General features: G+C 38.7%; 1 long non-coding RNA gene and 4 gene segments (V, D, J or C); 1 reads left to right on the top strand and 4 right to left on the bottom strand.

Moving 5' to 3' along the window:
• Window positions 1-2341, bottom strand: part of LOC145657398 (Ig kappa chain V-III region MOPC 63-like) — a 274055-nt gene extending 271714 nt beyond the window's left edge. Inside the window, 2 exon segments of the V gene segment in view lie at window positions 1666-1978; window positions 2151-2341. Coding sequence covers window positions 1666-1978; window positions 2151-2199 — 362 coding nt within the window.
• Window positions 1-24737, top strand: part of LOC113568144 (Ig kappa chain V-III region MOPC 63-like) — a 230176-nt gene that overhangs the window by 171795 nt on the left and 33644 nt on the right.
• LOC113568143 (Ig kappa chain V region Mem5-like) overlaps window positions 1-24737 on the bottom strand; it is a 125925-nt gene that overhangs the window by 89229 nt on the left and 11959 nt on the right.
• Window positions 1-24737, bottom strand: part of LOC113568146 (Ig kappa chain V region Mem5-like) — a 256254-nt gene that overhangs the window by 226365 nt on the left and 5152 nt on the right.
• LOC145657408 (uncharacterized) lies at window positions 4250-12040 on the bottom strand. Its single transcript, XR_014123041.1, has 3 exons — window positions 12029-12040; window positions 5388-5448; window positions 4250-4727 (listed from the first exon to the last, which is right to left on the bottom strand). It is a non-coding gene; the product is annotated as an uncharacterized LOC145657408 (long non-coding RNA).

Raw genomic sequence — 24737 nt, 5'->3', positions numbered from 1 at the left:
TGTGTGTGTGTGTGTACGTGTGTGTGAGTGCATGTGTGTGTTTGTGTGTGTTATATTGGGCAAATATATTTTCCCTTTATTTGCATTTCAGTAGGTTTGCTGAGACATTTCTTACTGCATTATTCTGTTATTTAATTACACAGGAAAAAGTATTATTATTATTATTATTATTATTATTATGCCAAAGAGGTGAAATTCATCGTGGGAAAATTAGTTTTATGTTCACCTGTGCAGTTTTCATCTGTTTGTGTTTGTGTTAATATTTGGAAGAAAGTAAGTGAAGTTTGCTGCCTAAACCCAAACATCCTACTAATATGATATTTTTCATCTTTTGATGAAATTAAACAAAGGGGATATTAAACAAAAAGAGAAACCTGCCCAGTACTGTAATGGTTTGTAGTTGATGAATTGAGCTGAGTGCAGAATTAGCAGCTATATAGCAGCTATTAACAGCTAATGAGCGGATCAGTTTCTGAGTCTACAGCTGGAGGAGGTTTCTGAGCACAACTATCACTATCATGCAGATGTTTGGGTACATTATGATACTTGGAGGTCAATGGGTTACACCACTGACATCAGTACTGGGTGTCTCTAGTGTGGTCCCTTAGGTAAGGTCATTAATGCTACCTGACGACCTCACTAATAATGAGAGAATGAGAGAACGAAACAAGAGAGTCACACCAGCTTGGACGTTGCCCGGGTCAACAAGGTCCATGTCAGATGTTGGGGGACCAAGACAATCTGGGTACTGGAACAACTACAGGACACTCATGGACAAGAAAGGAGAACAGAGGACTGTTGGAATGCTACTACACAGGCAACCCCAGTGAGAGAGACTCTATGCAAAAGATGTGGGAACTGTGTCCCCTAGTAAGCAGAGCACTACAGGCTGTGACCCCCATACTGGGAGAACGGCTCCAGCAGATCCCAGGAACAACCTCTGAGATCTCCATCCAGAAGATCACAGTCTAATTATTAGTACTCTTGTATGTTTCTATAGGTTTCATGACAATAGGTGTTAATAATGTTAGTATAGTACATTATTGAGTTATAAACTGGGGGTAGGCAGGAATAAACTAGATACAGGGGTAAACTGGAGAGAGGAGGGGTAAACTGGATAGACACAGGGGTAAACTGGAGTGACACAGGGGTAAACTGGAATGACACAGGGGTAAACTGGACACAACAGAGGAAACTGGAAGGAGCTCCATCAGCAGATTGATGACTTCTCCAGAGGAATAATAAAAATGGGGTGTCATTTTTTTTGGATGAAGCTGTCTGAAGGGATTAAGGACTCAGTGAAGAAGAACCAGATACACTAAACCTGGATCAGCTCATGGGCATAGATAATATGTTTAACCATCCACATACAGTTTGTACAGTTTTTCAGATGTAATACCAAACACATACAAAATAAAAGTCAATTCTAACATTGTACTGTTGTGAGTCAGTGTGTTGTGGTTCCTAGAAGAATGATTTTCTTTAGATGTGTGTTGTTCAGTAGTGAGTGAGTGTGATGGGGCATCTCTCCTCCACAGAGTGTTTTATTGTGCTGTATCACATCCTCCCCCTCAGCACCTGCAGTAGGTACCAGCTGCAGCAGTGCAGTCTCTGTGCAGTCTGACTGAGGGAGGTTTTTGTACGACTCTCTAACACTGTGTGAACAGGGGTGTACTACTGATATAATGGAAACTCTGACAGTAATAATCTCCTGCATCTTCAGTCTGGACTCCTCTGATGGTCAGAGTGAAGTCAGATCCAGATCCACTACCACTGAAACGAGCTGGAGTTCCTGACTGTAGTGTGTTCACATATCTAATCAGGAGTTTAGGAGCTTCTCCAGATTTCTGCAGGTACCAGTGTAGATAGTTATTACCATACACTGCAGGGTTTGTTCTACAGCTGATGGTGACTGTGTCTCCTGGAAGAGCAGATTTCACTGCAGGAGTCTGAGTCACAGTCACCTGACACATGGATTCTGGGGGATAAAACAAAAAAAAACAAAGCAAATCCAATTTAAGTCATATGTTATTTTCCATTTCTTATGTTGCTTATATCTGTTAATAGAAGGTTTAGAATATTTTATTAAACAAGACATCTGTTTTTTTAGTTTATTCACCACAAAAGCAAAGCATAAAATGATCTTTTACCTTGAGTCCAGAGGACCAGTGTGTAGATGAAGATGGGGATCAAAGTCATGGTTGCTGTGGGTGAAGTTGCTGGGGCAGGCAGCTCTCAGTCATGAAGTGTTAAACTCACAGGACTATAAACACTCCCAGAGCACTGAAGCAGGTGCTGCACATGCAAAGTGACCTCTCTGTATTAATACATGTCTACCAAATACTCTCTGTGGCCTCTCTGTATTAATACACGTCTACCAAATACTCTCTGCGGTCTCTCTGTATTAATACACGTCTACCAAATACTCTCTGCGGTCTCTCTGTATTAATACACGTCTACCAAATACTCTCTGTGGCCTCTCTGTATTAATACACGTCTACCAAATACTCTCTGCGGTCTCTCTGTATTAATACACGTCTACCAAATACTCTCTGCGGTCTCTCTGTATTAATACACGTCTACCAAATACTCTCTGCGGTCTCTCTGTATTAATACACGTCTACCAAATACTCTCTGCGGTCTCTCTGTATTAATACACGTCTACCAAATACTCTCTGCGGTCTCTCTGTATTAATACACGTCTACCAAATACTCTCTGCGGTCTCTCTGTATTAATACATGTCTACCAAAAACTCTGGTCTCTCTCTGAAGTAATGCCTCCACTGAATACCTCTTACATAACCATATTTAACAGAACCAACCATACTAGAGAACTATAAACCTTATAATACAATGTAATATATAGATGAATAGAAATAATATTTCTATTCAGTATGAACAATGTCATAAAACTATGCTACAGTGTGCTGATTATTGGATAACTGGAGCTGATGAACAGATTTAGAGAGAATGATAAATAAGAAGTATCTAGTACATTTTAGGTAAGTATTTCTAAAAGTGTGTGTGGTGTAGTGCTCTCAATCGCTCCTCTGTACAGGATCTCCGTTGTGCCTGCAGTCTACATACTTTCCACAAGGGGCGCTGGTGAGTTGTACAGTGGATGTCTAAGATGTGAAGCAGAGTGTTCTGACCAGAGTAGAAGAACAGAACTGCAGTTACAGCCACAGCAGCTCACTGACTCTTAGTGCTGCATTTAGGGAAGAGGAGGAGGAGCTCTACCATCTTCCATGATGACCTCAGTCAGCTGTAATGTGATGTAACACACTTACACAGCCCTGAACAATGGAGCTTATAGTCTGAAGAATGCTCTTTTTTCTTAATTCACCTCTCAGCTGGTTTTGATTCTTGAGTTTTGCTATCACTGCAATAAGCTTCAATTTGAACATGATCTGTTCTTGTATTATTTTATTATTCACTATCTGCACTGTAAGATTCTTTGCACAGGAGTGTGTTGTGCTTGAGTAAGTTGGGCTAATGAAAGTTGAACATCTGCAAAAAGTGTTGTTCTATTCTGGGAAGGAGCAGGTTTCTCAGGGCTGTAAACACAAATCTGTTTGACCCCACTGCTCTCGCTCTCTTTCACTCTGACTGGTATTGACTTTACTAGAGACTAGTTTCAGTTCTTCATTTTATATCTGAACATTATGTACACAGGAAACAGAAATAATTACCAATAACACAGTATCAAGATTGAATAAAAATTATGTTCTCTAGTAAGTAAGTTTAGATAATGAATATAAAATGTATTGAAAAATGTAATGGAATGCTTCTCCTCCCATGAGTCACGTGGATTGGCCCACCGCATGCAGGGGAATTACGTTTGTTGTCACGCCCCCTACATGATGGCACGCACCTGTACGGGGTTCACGTTGAGTGTATGTCTGTTTATTTAAAGCCCTGTCAGTGTGGGCCTCATGGTTGGTCATTGTTAGTGTTAGTGTAATGTTAGTGTCAATGAGTGTGTAGCCGCTGTTAGTATAACCCAACGTTTGTACCATTTTATGTTGTCTTTGTTGTTTGTGTGTTCCTGTCTATTAGTGTTATTATGTGTGAGTGCCACGCGTGTCCTTTATGTTTCATGTCATTAAATGTTTCACATCGTCAAGGGAGTCTGTGCGTCCTGCTCAACGGCATGATAGCAAATACATGAATGAATGAATGAATGAATGAACAGTCACATACTAGAACACTTCTGTCCATTTCAGTGTGAGTTTGTAGGTATTTTATTATTTCTCTATTAGCAGGAGAGCAGAGTGGTGCAGTGGAAGTGTGCTGGGACCATAACCCAGAGGCTGATGGATCACAACCATCCTCTGATAATATCCTATACTAAGATAAGACTGCATTAACTCCCTAAGTGATAACACAGACAAAATAACCCAGGGCCCAAACATAAGGGCAGGCCTTCCCTGCTTTCCAGAGCACACACAAATACATACACACTATATACAAATTTACAACAGTGGCCAAGTTAGAGGGATCAAACAAGCTCAGAATCAGAGTAAGGGGGGAAAGAGACCAAGCACCAAATCAAATATCAAAACTATCACTCGAACAACCAGATGTCCAAAATATCATCTTTCTCTTTCTTCTTCCTCCAAAACACTTCCTTATATCCCTCCTCCAGGCAGGGCCTTGTTTCAGGGCTGGACAGTGAGTATGAAGATCTGTAGAGGAACTCTGGACTGGGTCTTGGGTAACTGGAACTGGAGAGAACAGAGATCCACACACATACATATGACACAGGGGGACACAGGACGTAACTACTGTCTCATGCTCTTCACCTGCAGGTCATGAGCATTAATGTGACTGTCCCCACTTTTACATCTTAATGAGTTAAATGTAAATGTTGTGATAATCTTGTGTCCCTCAGTGTGGAGGTGCAGGTGTATCCAGTACAGTTCAGAAGCAGCCCTTCACTCTCTGTTCTGTAATAGTGATTTAGATCAGTGGATGTGTGGAAGCACATGAACAGACAGCACTCCAGTTGTCTGGTAGATGTGGGGACTCTTTAGGAGGAAGGATTTCCTGTCTGCTGGTGTTTTGGTCCTCCTGGGCTAAAATTTATTTATTTATTTTAACGTCAGTAAAATATTAATCATATGAAACTAATAATACATTATTTGTGTTGAAATTATGTTCCTTCCTTCTTAGCATAGCAAAACTTTAGTTTGTGTAAATGGTAAATATTGTGACTTTTTCCCTGGAGAGAAATTCCCAGGATGATGGACTCAGCTACACTACACAGTAATTCTAGATTGTCACCCTTTGTCCCATCATCACCTGAAATTATCCAGAAATTAACATAGCAGGACTTTAAAATAACTCTTTTATTCTAAAAAGAGGGAAGAATTAACTTCACATACCAGTTGCTGTCTGGACAGTTTAACACACTATTTCCTCAGCAGCTTTTCCAGGATCTCCAGGCTAAAAACAGCAGTAAAATGATTAAAAGAATCAAGAGTAACTCAGACCAGTTCACTAGGTAGTGATCACCTGTCCTTATACACCACAGTGATGTTCATATATTACTGCCTTTGTCCAGAACCTGAGTGTGGAAGCAGGACGTTATCAGGGGTTGGTTTAAAGGAAAGATGTTAATCTGCTACATATGTAGTGATGTAAGTATCTATTACACAATGATGACAATTTAAAAGAGCAAACGGTTCAGTACTGTAGTGTTTTGGAGTTGATGATTTGAGTTGAGTGCAGATTTAGCAGCTATTCAGCTGATCTCAGATCAGTCTGTGTTTGAGTCAGAGCAGTTCCTCTACAGCTGAGGGAGGTTTTTGTACAGCATTCTAACACTGTGTGAATGGAGTGTAACCCTGCTGACAGTAGTAATCTCCTGCATCTTCAGCCTGGACTCCAGTGATTTTTAGAGTAAATTCTGTACCAGATCCACTACCACTGAATCGATCTGGAACTCCAGTCTGACGGTTTGATGCATAATAGATCAGGAGTATAGGAGCTTCTCCAGGTTTCTGTAGGTACCAGTGGAGATAATTGCTAACACTCTCACTGGCCCTGCAGCTGATAGTAACAGTCTGTCCTGCTGTAAGAGACTGAGATCCTGGAGTCTGAGTCAGGATTATTTCCCCAAATGATTCTAAAAAAATGATCACATACATAATAACATTTAAATTTGGATGAATTTTAAATAAATAAAATCCAAATTAAAAATATTGTAACTCTGAAAATTAAAATTGCAGCAAATAAACATGAACATCCAAAACCAAGTAAAAATGAAAACTAAACTTATTTCAGTTTGTCTCACCCTGAGTGAGGAGTCCCAGTGTCCCCAGCAGTAGAATGAGTGACATCATCATTGTGCTGTGTGTCAGTGTGTGTTAAAGGACTGAACACTCTCTGATCACCACTACAGCTCTTAAAGTGTGTGGAGCAGTGAAGCAGCTCACATATGCAAACAGGACAACTGACATTTCACCTCACAGCACTAGTTTGTACGTCTGATTCACTTTATCAAATAAATGAAAGAATCTCTCCTCTTCTCTCCTCTTCTCTCTCTCCTCTTAGAGCTCTCAGTAATCCTCTCTTATGTGCTGCACTCTCACATTCAGTCATGATTTTTCTACACTTGGTTTTCCTGACATTGAAGATCATGTTGGTATTGATGACACCTGTGTTATGTCTGCATCAGTAGAACATTTAGAAAAGACAGTATGTAATGTCTACATTCAATAGCACTATGGACACGTGGTAGTGGAATTGGAACTCTCCTTTTTACTAGGTCATTCACCCAAGCTATGTGAATATAGATAGCAGCAAGTTTAAGCAATACACATTTCTTCCCACCTTATTAAGAAAGTCTTAGAAATTACAGTTCTCTAACTTTTTTTTTTCTAGAGGTAGAGGGTAGACGGCATCTGACCCTGAGCCAGTTTAGGGGAATATTCTGCCCCATAACAGAACAGGCCCCCTATAGCAGACAGTACTCTGGGTCTCAGAGTATCAAGATGAGTACAAAACTGCAGCCCTGATGTGGAGTATTACAGTAGGTCAGCAAAACTGTGTCTAACCTCTGCTGGACACTGGTGGAGGAGGACTTGGAGGATCTCAGTGCAAACTTGCACAAACCTTTCGGCAGCTGAGTGAATGTTTCAAGTTTCAAGTTTGAAATTTGGTTTATTCTTCCCACAGGCCATTCGGGCCCTGAATCAGGGAAACTGATAAACTGTGGGGACCACCACCACCATGTAGCATAACTGTATATATATAGATATTCTATTACCACCATGTAACATAACTGTATAACTGTATATATATATATATATATATATATATATATATATATATATATTCAATTACCCTGTAACACAACTGTAACTATGTTATGTTATTATACAAAACGGATCTGTACATTCTGTACATTGTGTACATATATACACAACCATATACTTTGTAAATTGTGTATATAATCATATTATACATATATTGTACATACATTGTTAATATATTTTGTACATACATAGAATATATATATTTCTCTTTGCATATATATATTTCACGTATATAGAATATCTATGCACCCCTGTTTTCTTTCCTCAGTTTGGGCAGAGCACTCTAAACCATTTCCCTGCGAGTTATACTGTGTATGACTATGTATGTGACAAATAAACCAAACTTGAACTTGAACTTGTGTACATATGTGTGTGTCACTATAATGTCAGAGGTTTTTGAATGACAGCTTCATTAGAATGTATCACTATGGGTGACTTGTGGATGAGGCACTAAACTCAGTGAGTGGTAAGCTGGACTGTGGATGTCTCAGAGGTGCAGGAGGCAGTTCTGACCAGTGCAGGAGAACAGAATGCAGCAGCTCTGTCTGTATTCTGTTCTGTGTCCTGGCATTTCTGTTACTTCCCCTGAAATAAAGCTTCATTTTGGACATTGTCTGCTCTTTTATAACTGATAAACATCTTTAATAATGTTACCAGACAGTTCTTGGTAATGGGACAAGCAGGAATGATTACTACTTTAAACAAATATAACGCTTTTACCCTGTGATTCAACTTTCGGTGCTTTGTTGTAAACTTCATTTTTATGCATATTTTCCAACTTCAAGTTGAATGGTTAATGATTTTAAGCATATCAGGTGATGTGTATTTGTGTAATGAGGGAGGGTGTGGGCTAAGGAGATCAACACCCTATAAGAAGCTGTGCATAATTATTAGGCAGCTTCTTTTCCTCATGCAAAAAGGGGACAAAAAAGAGATTTATCTGACTCTGAAACATCAAAAATTGTAAAAAGTATTCGAGACGGATGCAGCACTCTTAAACTTGCTAAGATATTGGGGCATGACCACAGAACTGTCAAACATTTTGTTGCAAATAGTCAACAGGTTCACAAGAAACATGTTGAGAAAAAATTAAAGATTAGAGAAGAATCAAATGTGAAGCGACCAGCAACCCATTATCCTCCAGTACTGTCATATTCCAGACCTGCAACCTACCTGGAGTGCCCAGAAGTACAAAATGTTCAATACTCAGAGATATGACCGAGTGAAATGTCACATAACGTGAAATGTCAAGACTGGGCCAAGAAATATCTGAAGATATCTGATATCTGATTTTTCAAAGGTTTTATGGACTGATAAGATGGGAATGACTCTTGACAGATCAGTTGGATGGACCCCTGGCTGGATTAGTATTGGGCACAGAGCTTGACTTCGACTCAGACCCCAGCATTGTGGAGGTGAGGTACTGCTATGGGCTGGTATTATTAAAGATGAGCTAGCTGGACCATTTCGGGTTGAAAATGGAAGCAAAATCATCTCCCAAACCTACTGCCAGCCTTTAGAAGACACTTTCTACAAGCAGTGGTAAAGGGAAAAGTCTGCATCTTTCAAGGAGACCATGATTTTTATGCAGATGTAACGGCACTCCGGTCTGTTCCATGTGGACAAACAGGATATTAGAGGGATAACGTGGACAGTACAAGGGGTTGAAAGACTTTTATAGTAATTACACTGTTATTAGAGGGAACAAACTTGCTGGAGTTCTGTAAAATAATAATTGTAATTGTCTTACATTGTTCAGGGTGGCCAACTGACTGTGTAGGTAACTACTAGAGTTAATGCATATGTATAGGTAATTACTAGAGTTAATGCATATGTGTAGGTAACTACTAGAGTTAATGCATATGTGTAGATAACTACTAGAGTTAATGCATATGTGTAGGTAACTACTAGAGTTAATGCATATGTGTAGATAACTACTAGAGTTAATGTATATGTGTAGATTTCTACTCGAGTTAATGCATATGTGTAGATAACTACTAGAGTTAATGTATATGTGTAGATAACTACTAGAGTTAATGCATATGTGTAGATGTAGATATATTTACTATAATAAGGTAATGGGAGTTTGGCTTCAAAGCATGTACTTGTTTTGTTCAGCGGTTGTAAGGGGACAAGTCAAGCGTAGTGCCCCGAATTGAGGGGGAGTTGTAGTTTTGGTTCACGTTATTGGAGCAGGTAATTTTCTAAATAGAAAGCAGGAAGATAAACTTGTGACTACTGGCTCTGTTTGGATATGGGTATATTTTATTTTCCTAAGAGAATATTTGGATAATGGGAAAATGTTTTAAATTTAAATGTTTTGAACCATAGGGGAGAGATATTATGAATTCTAGATTATGAAGCATCTAGAATTGTTCATTCTAAGGGGCAAAGATTAAATATAAGGAGTGGCGTTGGAATGCAAGGGAGAGACGCATTGATTGAGTGCCATAATTGGATGTATGTTAAGTTGCCTTATTTGGGTATAATTCTTTGTTGGCCTTGATGACTGAATTTATTTTTTTTTCTCTATGGTTTTTTGGATTTTTTTTTTTTTTTTGTCTACTTATGGCATCATGCCCCTCTCACTGGACTTTTTGAATAAATCTCCATCATTGGCACACTTACTACCGGAATCATTTTGACTGATAGACATACAGTCCTGAAGATGTTCAGAGGAGGCTGCAGTGTCTCGGCCAAAGAAAGTAGGTGAAACCAACTGACTAGCTACAAATGAGGCTGCACTGTGGCTCAGCAAGGATTTAACAGACTCCTCTACAAATATATCTGACACTGAAATTGGCCTCTCACAAACAGTACCATCCTCTCTGATGGTTGGAAGTACTGCAGACAGCAGAGCACACTCACAGATTCAATGAGTTTAACAGGTGAGGAAGCCTGTGCCTCTCTTGAAAATGATTCCTGTATCCCATGGAGCAACCCCAAAACTTTCTTCTGCATGGCTCTGTAAATACTCAGGGGAGCAGAGAAGGAACACTTTTGTTTTGGGCTTGGTCCAATTACAGTGCTAGCATTCTCAGACATGGCAGCTGAACTCTATGAAACACTTCAGTTTCCTTCTTCAGCTTTTCTTCTTCACTGAGACCAGCTTCTATCCCACGTGCAATAACAACTGTTGGGCACAGCGAGATAGCAGATTTTGTGACTGATCACAATGGTTGCACACAAAATCCCAAACTCTGGTCGTTGTATTTGGCTGTTAGGGAAAGATGGATGTGTGTGTATATGTGTTCCAGGTACACTGCCAGGATTTCCACCCTGTTTGAGACTCTGCCCCGTTCCTTGCGGTTTTCCAGCCAACTGTATCAGCTATTTAAAAGTCCCTCCCACAAGAGAGGGAGAGAGAGAGAAAGGAGACTGTGTGTTAGCTAGGAGTTTGTTTGGCTGTGATTAAAAATTTGTATGTTTTGTGTATGACCTTGTTTTTCTCCATTTTTGGACTTAATCTTTGGCTTCACCCCTCCTGCTTTGATAGCTGTGTATATATACATATATGTAGATTGTGTAAAGAGTGTAAATATTGCTTGTTTGGTACTTTGGTGTTGGACACTGGTGGTAGGGAGTGACTGCCATTTTTGTTGGGTGTGGGTTTTCTCTCTGTTTATGTATCAGAGAGTTAGGAAAGTATTTTGTATGTTTCTCCTATTATTAGGATTAGTTAGTGTGTAGTTTTATTTGATTAGTGTCGGTTTTGGTTATTATTTTGGCCTGGGTCACTCCTGAGGGAATTGCACCAATAAGATTATTTGTAAATGATAACCTCTATACAATACACTAAAAAAAGCTTCCATTTCTGTTTCTGTTTGTTTTGTTGCTGTTCCTTTTTTTCACAAATTCTATTACATTAGCCATTTGCACTTCTTTTAGCTTGATACGGCCTCACAGCCTAGACGGGGGCGTAACAGTGGCGTATACTTCATCAAAGTCATCCATTCCCAGGAAACATGTTACCCATGTTTAGCACATATATGCTTAAACCCCATTCTCGTGTACCATATCATAATGAATAATATAGAACTGAAGGTCAGATAATGATCATACTCACTGCTCATATTTATGACTTCTCCCAACGTTCAGACGGCTCAGACCCCTACTGGGTCTTCTGAGCAGTTTGTCCCACAGGGTCTGGTGCTCCCAGATCACATCTATATCTATCTATCTATCTATCTATCTATCTATCTATCTATCTATCTATCTATCTATCTATCTATCTATCTATCTATCTATCTATCTATCTATCTATCTATCTATCCCTCTCTCTCTCTCTCTCTCTCTCTCTCTCTCTCTCTCTCTCTCTCTCTCTCTCTCTCTCTCTCTCTATATATATATATATATATATATATATATATATATATATATATATATATATATATATATATATATATATATATATATATATATATATAAATTGTTCCACAGGTAGGATAGACTGGATGGATATATATTCTTCACATAAAATTAATTCAGTTGTAATATGTTGGACAAGTTATCGTTAAAAAGTATTATTAAATAACACATTAACAAGTTTCTTTATTCAACAACTGATCTTTATATTTCTCATTCATGTTCAGACATTCTTGCATCAAGCCTGTAATTCAGATACGAGTTGTCCGTATTCTCAGTAAAACCCATTTAAATAATCTGCAATGTACCCAATAAATGTCCATTCTATAGGCCCAGCCTACCAGATATGTGCAGCATCCTGAACATTTATGGTGCTATGATCCTCCCAATAGTCGAGAGAACAGTTTTAAATGTGAGACCCTTCTAAAACAGATTAACAATTTTTCCATGACCACAGGATGTGTCTTTTGACATGGTTGTTTAATAAATGAGAAGCTACTCACTGCATCAGTTAGGGTTAAATAACTTGTTGCCAGCTGAACCATAATCACCCACACAGTAATTTGCCAATGGGAGGCTCTTACCTATTTGCTTAGTTAAATACAGGTGGTGACCTTTTTTTTGTCCAGGCAGTGTATATGGAGTTTTAAGCATCCCTCATTTGTATATGTATTAGCGCTGATGTAAACAAGGACATTATTGGAAAAATACTTTTAAATTCAAACAATCCATGGTTTTCAAACGTATTTCATTCTTAAAAATCTACTCCTCAAAATAATCGATTTGAGTGAGTAACGGTGCTTTTGTTATTTTTGCAGTGGTGTATTGTGGTGGGTAGCATCTAGCTCGTATAGTTCCATACTTTTACAAATCAACAGTTGTTTCACACAATAGGACATGAAATAAATTCCTATCCGCTGTTAGAAGTGAATTTAGTCGGATTAAATGATCAGATTTCAAAAGTGGCCTCTATTGGCGGTAACTGCTGAGTGATACGAGCCTTTATGTAGAGCGCAGCGCTTGTGACGTCATCGAACAATGGCGTCACTCAAACGCTGGCGATAAAGACTTTTATGTTTTTGTTCAACAATAGGCAGAGGCACAGGCAGAGAAGCAAAGACTGCAACAACTGTGTTAAACTCCTGCCTCTTCATTTGCAGCTCTAACTCACGCAGCCATATCAGTAAGTGAAGGTCTTCCAGTTTGGATGGAGACTCCTCTGATTCTACGCCCAACTCTGACTGTGGTTCATCCCCACCACTAGCCTCTGCTGAAGGTGGAGATGTCATTGGTTGAGCTGGAACCCAGGGACCTCATTTCTTTATGGCAGGATACCCTCCACTACCGAGACTTCCTAAAAAACAGCCTTCACCTCCACCTCGAGGTATCGCCACATCAAAGAAATCCTCTGTAGTGTGAAGTGTTACAACACCTATCAAACACCTCCAAATTAGTGCAGAGTGAGAATTCCACTATTGTGAAAGCATCCATCCTAACACAACAGCCAACAATAAACTCACACCCCTCGGACAAAGTGAAAAAATGCCAGACAAAGCACACAAAGAAAAAATGGACAAGATCTTAATTTCTGTTATGACCCAGTCCAGGTAGGGTCTGTGACAGAAATGAGTAAATGATTAGCTGGACTTAAATGGCAAATGCAACTGAATGTGAATGATGGATATGTGAGTAAACTAAATGGAGCAAATCAGAGATGAATCAGTGACTGTTGTATATTGATACATGATATAAGAGTGTAATACAATAGGCACAAATAACACCAGACAGACTTCAGGTGGGTCGACACTGAAAATGGTAAATCAGCAAACAAAAATAAAGAAACTGACTGACCAAAGTGGAACTACATAACCTAACGAAAACAAAATGAGCAGCAGGAGGTTTTTGTACAACCACTGAGCGAGTTTGTATCACTGTGGAGGACTTTTGGTGGCGGCACAAAACTCTCAGTTGGACGTAAGTAACTTTCACTGCTTATCCAAATGTTGGTATTTTCTGAAATAATAATCGATATGTTTGATGTTTGATAATGATGGAGACTTAAAACATGTTGCGGTAGCATTTCTTGTGGTTTACGGTGCAACAGCTATTACGGGGTAATTTATCTAATAATATAATGTATGTTTGTATTTTGTTTAATTACTTTAAAAATCTGAAAAGCGTTTGGGTAAGTCTTATGAGTTTTCTAAAGCATTAATGTCGAAGCTGCATATTACATGGTAAATAGTGGCGAGAGCGGCGTGTTTAGATCAGGAGGTTTTTGTATGGACAGGAAATGAGATTGTAGCTCTGTGGTGGACTTTCAGCGGCGGAACAAAACTATCAGTTGGACGTGAGTAGACTTTAGGTTTTCTTCACAATTAATCCACGTTATCTGAGCATGTCAATATGCCCGGTGGTTCTGTAAACCACCCGTACTCTTTTATAGACTAATTGTATACTGACATGTTCTCCTCTCATTCATTAATGTGCTGCCTTTTAGATAGTCTGTGTTTATTACTCAAATGTTCCTCTGTTTATTGGTCAAAATGAAATAAACAATTTTGAATAAATTTGATAGTCTCTTATTTAAAACATTTCCCACAACATTACTCATAACAATAAAGTCCTACATTTCTATACAGCAGAAATGCTAATGTGTGATGAGGTACAGGATTAAACTTTGATAAAGTTGCCGTTTCATTACTCATAATAAAGAAGGAAGCAGGAAGCCAGATATTATGGAACCAAAAAATAAGATATTTCCACGTTTCATTCAGTAGAAACTGTAACATGAGTAAGTCAGTGTATTTTTGGAACATCAGGGGACAAACCATCTTTGGGCCTTTCAGTATATCACATTATAATTTTTAGTTTATTTCTGCCAGAAAATAATCCCATCATGCTTTATATCACTTTGTAGCACAAGATGGGCTGTTTCAATACAGTACTGTCATGGGTCACTTATGAAGGCAGAAAGTTGTTCTATCCAAAAAAGACTAAATATTTACAAATGTTTCATGAAAAAGAAATCTTCCCTACCTGTACAGGTTTAACATACATACACCCCACTCACCTGATATCCACCCCGACTCTGTGTGTGTGTGTGTGTGTGTGTGTGTGTGTGTGTGTGTGTGTGTGTGTGTGTGTGTGTGTGTATGTGTGTGTGTGTGTGTGTGCTAGAGAGCATTGCATGTTTGTGTGTGTGAGAATTTTACTGAAAGGTAAATTTAATTTTAAGTTTTCAGACAGTTTAGTAAAAAGTCATTGTTTCAGTTGGTGGCATTATTTCATCTTGTTGTGTAGTAAGTTTATTTAAGCAAGTATAGTGAGGTTATTTAACTTTACCCTAAAGAGCTTAAATTTTTCACTTTTACTTTTAATAAAGATTTAGAATGGACATGAAAAGTATGTGTTGGTAGAAGTGTTTCACAGTGGCTGAGAATAATCAGATGAAGGCACAGACATGGTGATTAGTGCTTTAGTGTGTGCTTACATCACCTCTAAATAGGACAGAATCTCCTGAAGATTACTGACACTGATTTAGCAGTCATTCTACTAGTAGAGATTTCTCTCCACTAATAACTACCTGCTCTATTATAAGAACAACTGTCCCAAGAGACCAAAGGTCTCAGTACTGCAGTGTTGTGACTGGTTTCTGATGCTCCATGCACTGGGTGTGTGTAAATGTGCCTTTGTGGGGTCTTGATAAGCACTAGATAAATTCCATGTGTTGTTATTATTGTTATAACTGCAGTGTTTTGTCTTCACCTGCTCCAGCAGAAACAGAGAGATCATCTGATCAAAGAAAAGAGATACAGGAGAAGTTTAGGAGCTTCTCCAGGTTTCTGGTGATGCAGCTCAGTCTGAGCTGTTATCACTGTCAGTGTCAACAGCAACATTAGCATTGTGTTTAATGGTGGGTTTCTTCTTGATGGATCATACTAATGTTCACACCTTCCATTTCTAACACATAGACAGCAAGAGTAGAAGGACATATAGATCTCCAAAACTCTCCTCCAACAGAAGTGCAACAGTGTTGTCTGTATTGTGTCTTTGTGATTCATTATAGATTTTTTTGTTGACTTTAGTGAGTGTGTTGTGGTTCCTAGAAGAATTATTTTCTTTAGATGTGTGTTGTTCAGTAGTGAGTGAGTGTGATGGGGCATCTCTCCTCCACAGAGTGTGTCATTGTGCTGTATCACATCCTCCCCCTCCACACCTGCAGTAGGTCCCAGCTGCAGCAGTGCAGTCTCTGTGCAGTCTGACTGAGGGAGGTTTTTGTACGACTCTCTAACACTGTGTGAACAGGTGTACACTACTGATATAATGGTAACTCTGACAGTAATAATCTCCTGCATCTTCAGTCTGGACTCCTCTGATGGTCAGAGTGAAGTCAGATCCAGATCCACTACCACTGAAACGAGCTGGAGTTCCTGACTGTAAGCTAGTAGCCCCGTAGATCAGGAGTTTAGGAGCTTCTCCAGGTTTCTGCAGGTACCAGTTTAGATAATGTCCATAGCTGCTGTGATAATACACTGCAGGGTTGGTCCTACAGCTGATGGTGACTGTGTCTCCTGGAAGAGCAGATTTCACTGCAGGAGTCTGAGTCACAGTCACCTGACACATGGATTCTGGGGAAACAACAAAACAAAACAAAGTAAATCCAATTTAAATCATATTTTATTTTCCATTTCTTATGTTGCTTATATCTGTTAATAGAAGGTTTAGAATATTTTATTAAACAAGACATCTGTTTTTTTAGGTTATTCACCTCAAAAGCAAAGCATAAAATGATCTTTTACCTTGAGTCCAGAGGGCCAGTGTGCAGATGAAGATGGGGATCAAAGTCATGGTTGCTGTGGGTGAAGTTGCTGGGGCAGGCAGCTCTCAGTCATGAAGTGTTAAACTCACAGGACTATAAACACTCCCAGAGCACTGCAGGTTCTGTACATGCAAAGTTACCTCCCTGTATTAATACACGTCTACCCAATACTCTCTGTGGCTTCTCTGTATTAATATATGTCTACCAAATACTCTCTGTGGCATCTCTGTATTAGTTTTTTATGTTTCTTTACACACTATGATTAACAATAACTTACAGTTAGTGAAACCTGACACTCAGAAAGCAACGCAGAACTATAAGCAAACGTCTCAGCCTCAGACTTTAACCAAATCACTACACATACACAAACCACTTCTACTAAACACACTTGTCTACATTAGACACAGAAATCTAACACGATGTCACTTCTACTAGTTTATCTGTCTTTAAGTAAAAGACCTGCAGTATAAATATATGGAAGTATGTAATGTATTCATGTGATGTGTTCACCTCAGTATTGTTTGCTGCACGCAACCTTTTTACAAGTCCGTTTCTATCAGGTCAACACAATGTAGTCTGGACTTAACCTGACAAATGTAAGAAGAGTGAAAAACATCACTGGCCACAGAGCTATTTTGAATGTCCAGGGCCAGCATGGTGGTAACGTCACAATGTGGCTACAATCACACAGAATGGAGTCCATTACCATGGCAACCTGGGTCCTTACAGCAACACAGTCTAGACACTCACTTTAGACAGACTACACACCATCATCACAGTCCACACACTCACATTAGACAGACTACACACCATGATCACAGTCCACACACTCACGTTAGACAGATTACACAACATCATCAAATTGTCATGTTATTGTATAAATTATTTTGCAAATGAACTGAGGTGTTCTGCTACTTTTATGTTGCTATGTGAAATGTGTGTAGTGATCTGACAAAATGAGCCCTGTTTTCAAAATGAAGCTTAAGCAACTGTATAAAAAATTATACCAAATTCCTCCTCTCTTAGCTGTCATGACAATACAAACTAAACTAGATTATTAATATTCATTAAATATTAGGACAGTGTCATGGTGCTTGTGCGGTATTATGTATGGTAGCTCAGTGGTTAAGGTACTTGACTACTCGTCAAAAGGTCACTAGTTCAAGTCCCCACTGTTGGGCACCGGAGCAAGACCCTTAACCCTCAAATTGTGTTCTGTCATAACTGTAAGTTGCTTTGAATAAAAGTGTCAGCTAAATGCCATAAAATGTAAATAGTTTGGGTAAAGATGTGAAAAGTAATTAAAGATTTAAAAATGATCCATTTCTGAAATATGAAGCTTAGGGTTGTGTGTGTGTGTATGTAGTTGCTATAAAGTCAAAGAGGTTTTTGAATGACAGCTTCATTAGAATGTATCACTATGGGTGACTCGTGGATGAGGCACTAAACTCAGTGAGTGGTAAGCTGGACTGTGGATGTCTGAGAGGTGCAGCAGGAGAGCAGAATGCAGCAGCTCTGTCTGTATTCTGTTCTGTGTCCTGGCATTTCTGTTACTTCCACTGAAATAAAGCTTCATTTTGGACATTGTCTGCTCTTTTATAAGAAATTAAGATCTTTATTAATGTTACCAGGCAGTTTCTTGTGCCTGAGTGAGCTTATCTGAACAGATCAGAACATCTGGTGAAAGTGTGGCTCTATTCTGGGAGAAAGAGAATCACCCAGCCATGGTAATGCAAATCTGAGTTACACCCCACTGCTCTCTCTCTCTCTCTCTCTCTCTCTCTCTCTCTCTCTCTCTCTCTCTCTCTCTCTCTCTCTCTCTCTCTCTAGGCCAGCTGAGGTGGACTATGTCGCCCCCTGCTTTCCAGGTTGGTGGCTCACTCTCCCTGCAGCTACACCAACACCACCTAACATTCATTCCTCTTGTGGTGGTGAGTGTATCATTACCTTGATTAAATGAACTAAATAAGAAAAACAAAAGGCCTCATTCTTAGTAAAGAGAACATGTTTATGCCCCGTAACAACACAGTTCATATTCCTACACTCGCTTCACGGTTCACACTTCCTGTTTACACTTCATTGTTTGCACTATCTAAGTCTGATGTATACATATGTAGCACTGCTAATATTTCTATTTCCATTCTATATCTCTTATATTATTTATTAATGTTATTGCTGCTGGTCCCTCTGTGAGCTAAGTTTTGTTGTACAAGTACAATGATAATAAAGTCTTTTCTTATCTTATCTCAACAAAGACATGAACTAACACAGGTTGTGTTTGACCCCCACCTCCACACCACATGGTCAGACCTTTAGGGTTTAACATGTGGATGACCTCACAATCTTATGCTGAATTATTCAAAAACTTCCAAGGCTAATATCTTTTTTTCTGTAACTCCTTGTTACGTCCTTGTGATTTTCTGAGTTGTTTCCTCTTGCTGTGGTGTTAAAATTTGTTTTTCAGGTTACCCGCATGAGGGCGCACTAATAACCAGTGAGCTGTAGAAATAACACAGTCAAAACAACGGATGACCTGATTGGTTAAAGGGATAATTAACCTTCTATCTGTCATATACAGTCATATACAGATATTTGATTGTCAGAAACATTAAGTGTTGTTCTTTTCTTATTGTTTGGAGTTGTAGGGATGGACGCTGTGTTCTTTTTGCTTTGTTGTTGTATTTCTGTTTTTGTGATTAAGGAGTTGAGGTAAGAGTGATTTGTATTTTATTTTCTTTTGTTTTAGGGAGGTTAGTGATTGAATTCACTTTAGTAGATTTTTTGTTTGTTGCTTTGTTGTAAAGCCCACCCTGAAGAAACACTATGTATATATATATATATAGTGAGAGAGAGAGAGAGAGAGAGAGAGAGAGAGAGAGAGAGAGAGGGTCTCTTAGTTCATGGGTCTCTTAGTTTCAGTCCTGCTCAATTAGTGTTTGGACATATGGTTAGAGAACCTCTGAAACTTTTGAAGGATTGATGGCTACGAAGCGATGAGCCAAATTTAGGATTGATAAATTATGTGAGTCATTTTAAAGAATCGTTAGAATCCGCTTGTTAACTTCTTAAAAGGAGTTAGCTGCAGTGCAATCAAAAATGAAGAGGAGATACGATAAAATTGCTACAGTCTGTTCGTTTTAGCCAGGTGATGAGGTGTTGGTTTTGTTGCCTCATGTCATTCTAAACAAGATTTTCAGCACCATATGTTATCATGGATAAAATCAGTGAGACGGATTATGTGATACAAACTCTGGACCGAAAACATAAAACTCATGCTTGCCACATCAGTAAATTAAAACGGTATATTCTACTGTCACGTTCAAAACCTAATGTTGTTCCTTCTGCTGTTGCTATGTTGGTACCTATAAAGGATGAGGATAATGGGTTAGTTCCTTCTGCACCAGTGATGGCTGCGCGTTTGCCCAACTCCACTATACTACAGGAATTGGATGGTTATTTATCAAATCTAGAGCCAAAAGAGTGTTCTGATGTTAAGTCTTTAACCCGATATCATGGTTTGTTTTCTGATATACCAACTCAGACCTCCGAGATCGTTCATGATATGGATGTGGGAGATCATCCCCCAATTAAGCAACTCTCTTTGCTTAGTCGGATTAAATGATCAGATTTCAAAAGTGACCTCTACTGGCAGTAACTGCTGAGTCACACAAACCTTTATATAGTGCACGCTGGCAATAAAGCCTTTCATGCTTTTGTTCTATAATAAACCAAGCAGGAATACAGGTTTACATATTAAGCCATTTCATGTTTAGTAGGAAATTTTGATGAGAACAAAATTATTGTGCTTAAAACAGAAGTTTCTATCTGGTCTGACTGGTTTATTTTTCCATGGTTTCTTTTACCTATACCATATCAGGGCTGGGTTGGTCCAAACCCACATATCTCCATAACTTCAGCAAGTGTCTCTAGATTACTAATCGTAGCCCAAACTGAGAATATACTGAATATATAACACAATGATGTAAATCTTTATTTACTTTACATAGAGAACACAGGTCTGATTTGGTGACACTCTGCTTTAAAGCAGACAAGAGCCAGATTTTCCAGATGCACTACAGTACTTCAGAGTATCAGTCTGTGCACTCTCTCTAATAGTTATAATGATTTTACCACTACAGCCGCTCTACTGATGTCAGTAGCATAAGGATGATTGATATGTGCCTCAACCAGCTTATTGTAAAACTCCTGTAACTGATTCTTAACTGTACTCATTACCCTGGCAGCAGGTCAGTGAACTGTATGGCCTTTTTGGAAGGCAGATAGAACATTCCAGGGATGAAACATGGAGACGGGCAGATCGGCAAGAAATGACAGACATGATGAAGAAAATAAAATAGGGTGAACAAACAAGAGCAAGATGAGAAACATGAAACAATAATCATGCAGAGAAAGCACAAGTTAGGCTGAAACAGTATGAGGACCACTTAAATATTCAACTCTTCTAGTATAAAGAATTTTCCTGATATATCTTCTGTGTTTCCTGTTTGTCCTACAATGTATTGAACAGAAATAGCACAGGTCACATTGCACAACAGAAACCAACAGAAATAAACAATAAATACCTTATTACAACAGCCTGCTGATCATGTAATTAAAACAAAGGTAAGCTTCTCTCCTTGCACTGTCTGGCTTATCATTCATGTTGCGTTCATTTTGTAATAAACTGCGGTTGGATTCTTACAGTGACTCCAAAATTCTTTGGCAGGTGTGGGTAAGAATCTGATGTGTTTTGTAAATCTGCATGTTCATTCAGTTCTCTCGACTTTTGGGGATCACTGGCTCTCTGCCTCTGAGAAGATGATGAGCAATGTGTGAGACAACAGCAGTTCTTCCCTCAGCACAGCTGGCTCTTCATCTGGCTCTGGGCTGATTGGAGATCGGTGGATTGGGTGAGTTCAAGAGTGTCTCTCTGATGAGCTTCACCTGGGTTTCATTAGCTCTGTTCTGGGAGCTGTCCAGGGTTCTGACACACATTGAGTTCCATGTTGCTGAAACAGATGTTACGAGCCAGTCTAGATAGGGGCAGTGACAGAAATGATTAAATGATGAATTAAATGAGAACAATCAAACAATAAATAAAAACACACTGGCCACATCAAAGCTGGACATGCAGCTATCAAGTGTCCTCTTTCGTGACAGTAAAAACACTCGTGTTTCCCAGGGACTTCACTCGTTTTCTGTGGGGTTACTGGACTGTCTTTGCAACCAGATAAACTGATCCTGGATCAGCATGTGTACTTGGATAATATGTTTGACCCACTGAAGTCTCAGGGCATTGTCTCTGTTTTTGCATATTTTCTTAAATTCAATTTAAAGCTTCTTAATTATACTTACATTTACTTATATTTGAACAAAAAATTAATATTTTCAATTTATGACACTTTTACTTATAAAGATCCTAATACAATGACTCTCAGATCATTGTAGTGTTTTATCAAGAACCACTGGAGGGCAGCCTCACATTGTTTAGTGCATCTTAATGTTTGTTTGTTTACAGTGTCACTCTCTATGAATGTTGTTTTTGTTGATTCTTTGTCTGGTTTCATATTTATTTGGAGTGAAGATGCTGCCAAACAAAAACAAGGCACTAAATTAGCATTTTATTGGATCATTATTTGGTTATTTAGCAGGAAAATCCACAGTAAATTTAACAGGACTGTTCAGCTAGAACTCTTTAATTAGTCCTCTTACGTTTGTCAGCATTGATAATTGACTTTGTAAAATTATATTGACACGTCCAAAACAAAATTATTAAAAAATTATTTTACATAATTGTTTTTAAACATCTTAATTACATATATGTTTTGATAATACCGATTAAGACAAATTTTAACATATCGAAAAACGAACAAACGGGGGAAAAAAATTAATTTATGTTTTAATGCCTAGATATTTTCCTGCATATTTTGAAATGTATTTATTCTATCCGTTATTACTCTTTTGAAAAAGGCTTTCTAAAGCGCAGAGAGAGCAGCTTCTTTAAAGCAGGAGGTTTTTGTACGACCAGTGAACGAGTTTGTATCACTGTGGTTGACTTTTGGTGGCGGCACAAAACTCTCAATTGGACGTAAGTAACTTTCACTGCTTTTACAAAAGTTGCTATTTTCTGAAATCATAATCGATATGTTTGATGATAATGCAGACTTAAAAACTTTGCGATTGCATTTATTGTGATTTACGGAGCAACAGCTATTTCGACGTAGTTGATCTAATAATAAAATGTATGTGTGTGTTTTATTTTATTATTTTAAAAATCTAAAAATATTTTGGGAAAGTCCTTTATGAGTTTTCTAAAGCGCTAATGTCGAAGCTACATATTACGCGGTAAATAGCGGAGAGAGCGGCGTGTTTAGATCAGGAGGTTTTTGGACGGACAGTAAAGGAGATTGTAGCTCTGTGGTGGACTTTGGGTGGCGGAACAAAACTATCAGTTGGACGTAAGTAAACTTTAACTTTTCTTCACTATTAATCACACATTATGTAGCGTTGTATGCACGGTGGTTTTGTAAACTACTCGTACTCTTTTATAGACTAATTGTGACGTTAAGTATCTTCCTATATCATAACCGCTGCTATGTCCTTATAGACCTTTTAATTTATACCGATGGAGAGTTTCTTAAGTGTCGTTCAGTAGTAAAAACATACATGTTTCAGAAATATCTCTCCACAAGCCTTCATCTGCATGCTGGGTATATTTTAAAAGGCAGAAATATCGGTGCCTGACTGGAACGTATCGGTGCAGTTCACGTTTACCACAATACTCGCATACTGAAGGATCAAAACCTTGTATGTCTTTAGATAAATTATCTTGACTTGGATGTTGCATTAAATGTTGTGTTTGTAGTATACAAAAATATGAAAAATATCTCCTAAAACACATTTTTGTAATCAATTGATATGATTCTACAGAGTCTACATATATCTAACGCATAGACAATAACGATATAAGTCTGAAATAGTTTAAAGGGATCATCGAATTCACTTTACACGCACACTTCGCAACTCAAAACTCTCATTTGGATGTAAATAACGTTTTCTCCGTATTCAAATTAGCTTCTGTTTTTATTTTTATATCTTTTTTCTAATTATATATTGTATGTATGTAGTATCTTTAATAACTTCTTTCATTACAAAAAAAAGACAAAAAAAACAAAAAAAACAAGCGTCTTTGGGGTTGTATCGTTCACTAATTCTGAAGCTAAACTACGGCGCTGTAAAGAGAGGAGACGGCAGTGTGTTTAGAGCAGGTTTATGTACGGACCTTAAACGAAGTTAGTGTGGAGGACACTGGACGTAAGAAGAACTTCACTTTTTATTCCCAGTAAATCACAATTTTATGTAGGTATTGTTTTTAATAAGGGTATCTTTATTCTAGCGCATTAAAGGTCATTTTATTAGCGCATCTATCCTAACCGTTGCAGTGTTATTGCGAGCCTTTAGTATAAATCGACCCATATTTTTATCGTTTTTAGTAAAAGAATAAACGTTTCAGCTAAATCCGCCAGCAAACCTTTATTCCTGCCTACTGGGTTAATTTATATTAGTATAAGTGTTTGTCTCTGACTGGTGGTTCTCGATGCAAAGCACTTTAACCGTAATACTAGCATACTGAACAATCACTGTCTGTTAAATATACTTCCATTTTAATTTATGTATGATTATAAATTATATTGATTTAAATGGTTCATGAATTAAATATACTGCCAGGGTTTTAATGCCCATGGAAAATTATATTGTTGATCTAAAACATTTCTGATTTCAGTTCCACAAAAAGAGGAAGTGAAACACAACTGATTTTCCTGCTAACGGTTCCTGCCTGTCTGAGCTGTAGACTGTGTTGTGTCTCCTAGGTGACGCCCCGCCCACCCTCACGGTCCTGCCCCCCTCCAGTGTACAGCTGCAGCAGGAGAAGGTCACACTCGTGTGTCTGGCCAACAAGGGCTTCCCCTCAGACTGGAAGCTGAGCTGGAAGGTGGCTGGTAGCAGCTGGAGCTCGGGGGTGAGCCAGAGCTCTGGGCTTCTGCAGAAGGACGGCCTCTACAGCTGGAGCAGCACCCTGACCCTCCAGAAGGAGGAGTGGCTGAAGAACACAGTGACCTGTGAGGCCACCAAGGACTCCCAGTCTCCTGTCACACAGACACTGAGTAGAGAGCAGTGTGCTGAGGCGTGAAACTCCCACATGTGTACTGAAGTGTTCTCCTCTCATT

Source organism: Electrophorus electricus, chromosome 4, assembly GCF_041902795.1.
Source record: "Electrophorus electricus isolate QZ-2024a chromosome 4, ASM4190279v1, whole genome shotgun sequence".
Classification (NCBI taxonomy): Eukaryota; Metazoa; Chordata; class Actinopteri; order Gymnotiformes; family Gymnotidae; genus Electrophorus; species Electrophorus electricus.
Note: the sequence above shows the minus strand (reverse complement) of the source record. Positions and strands in the feature narration are given on the sequence as shown.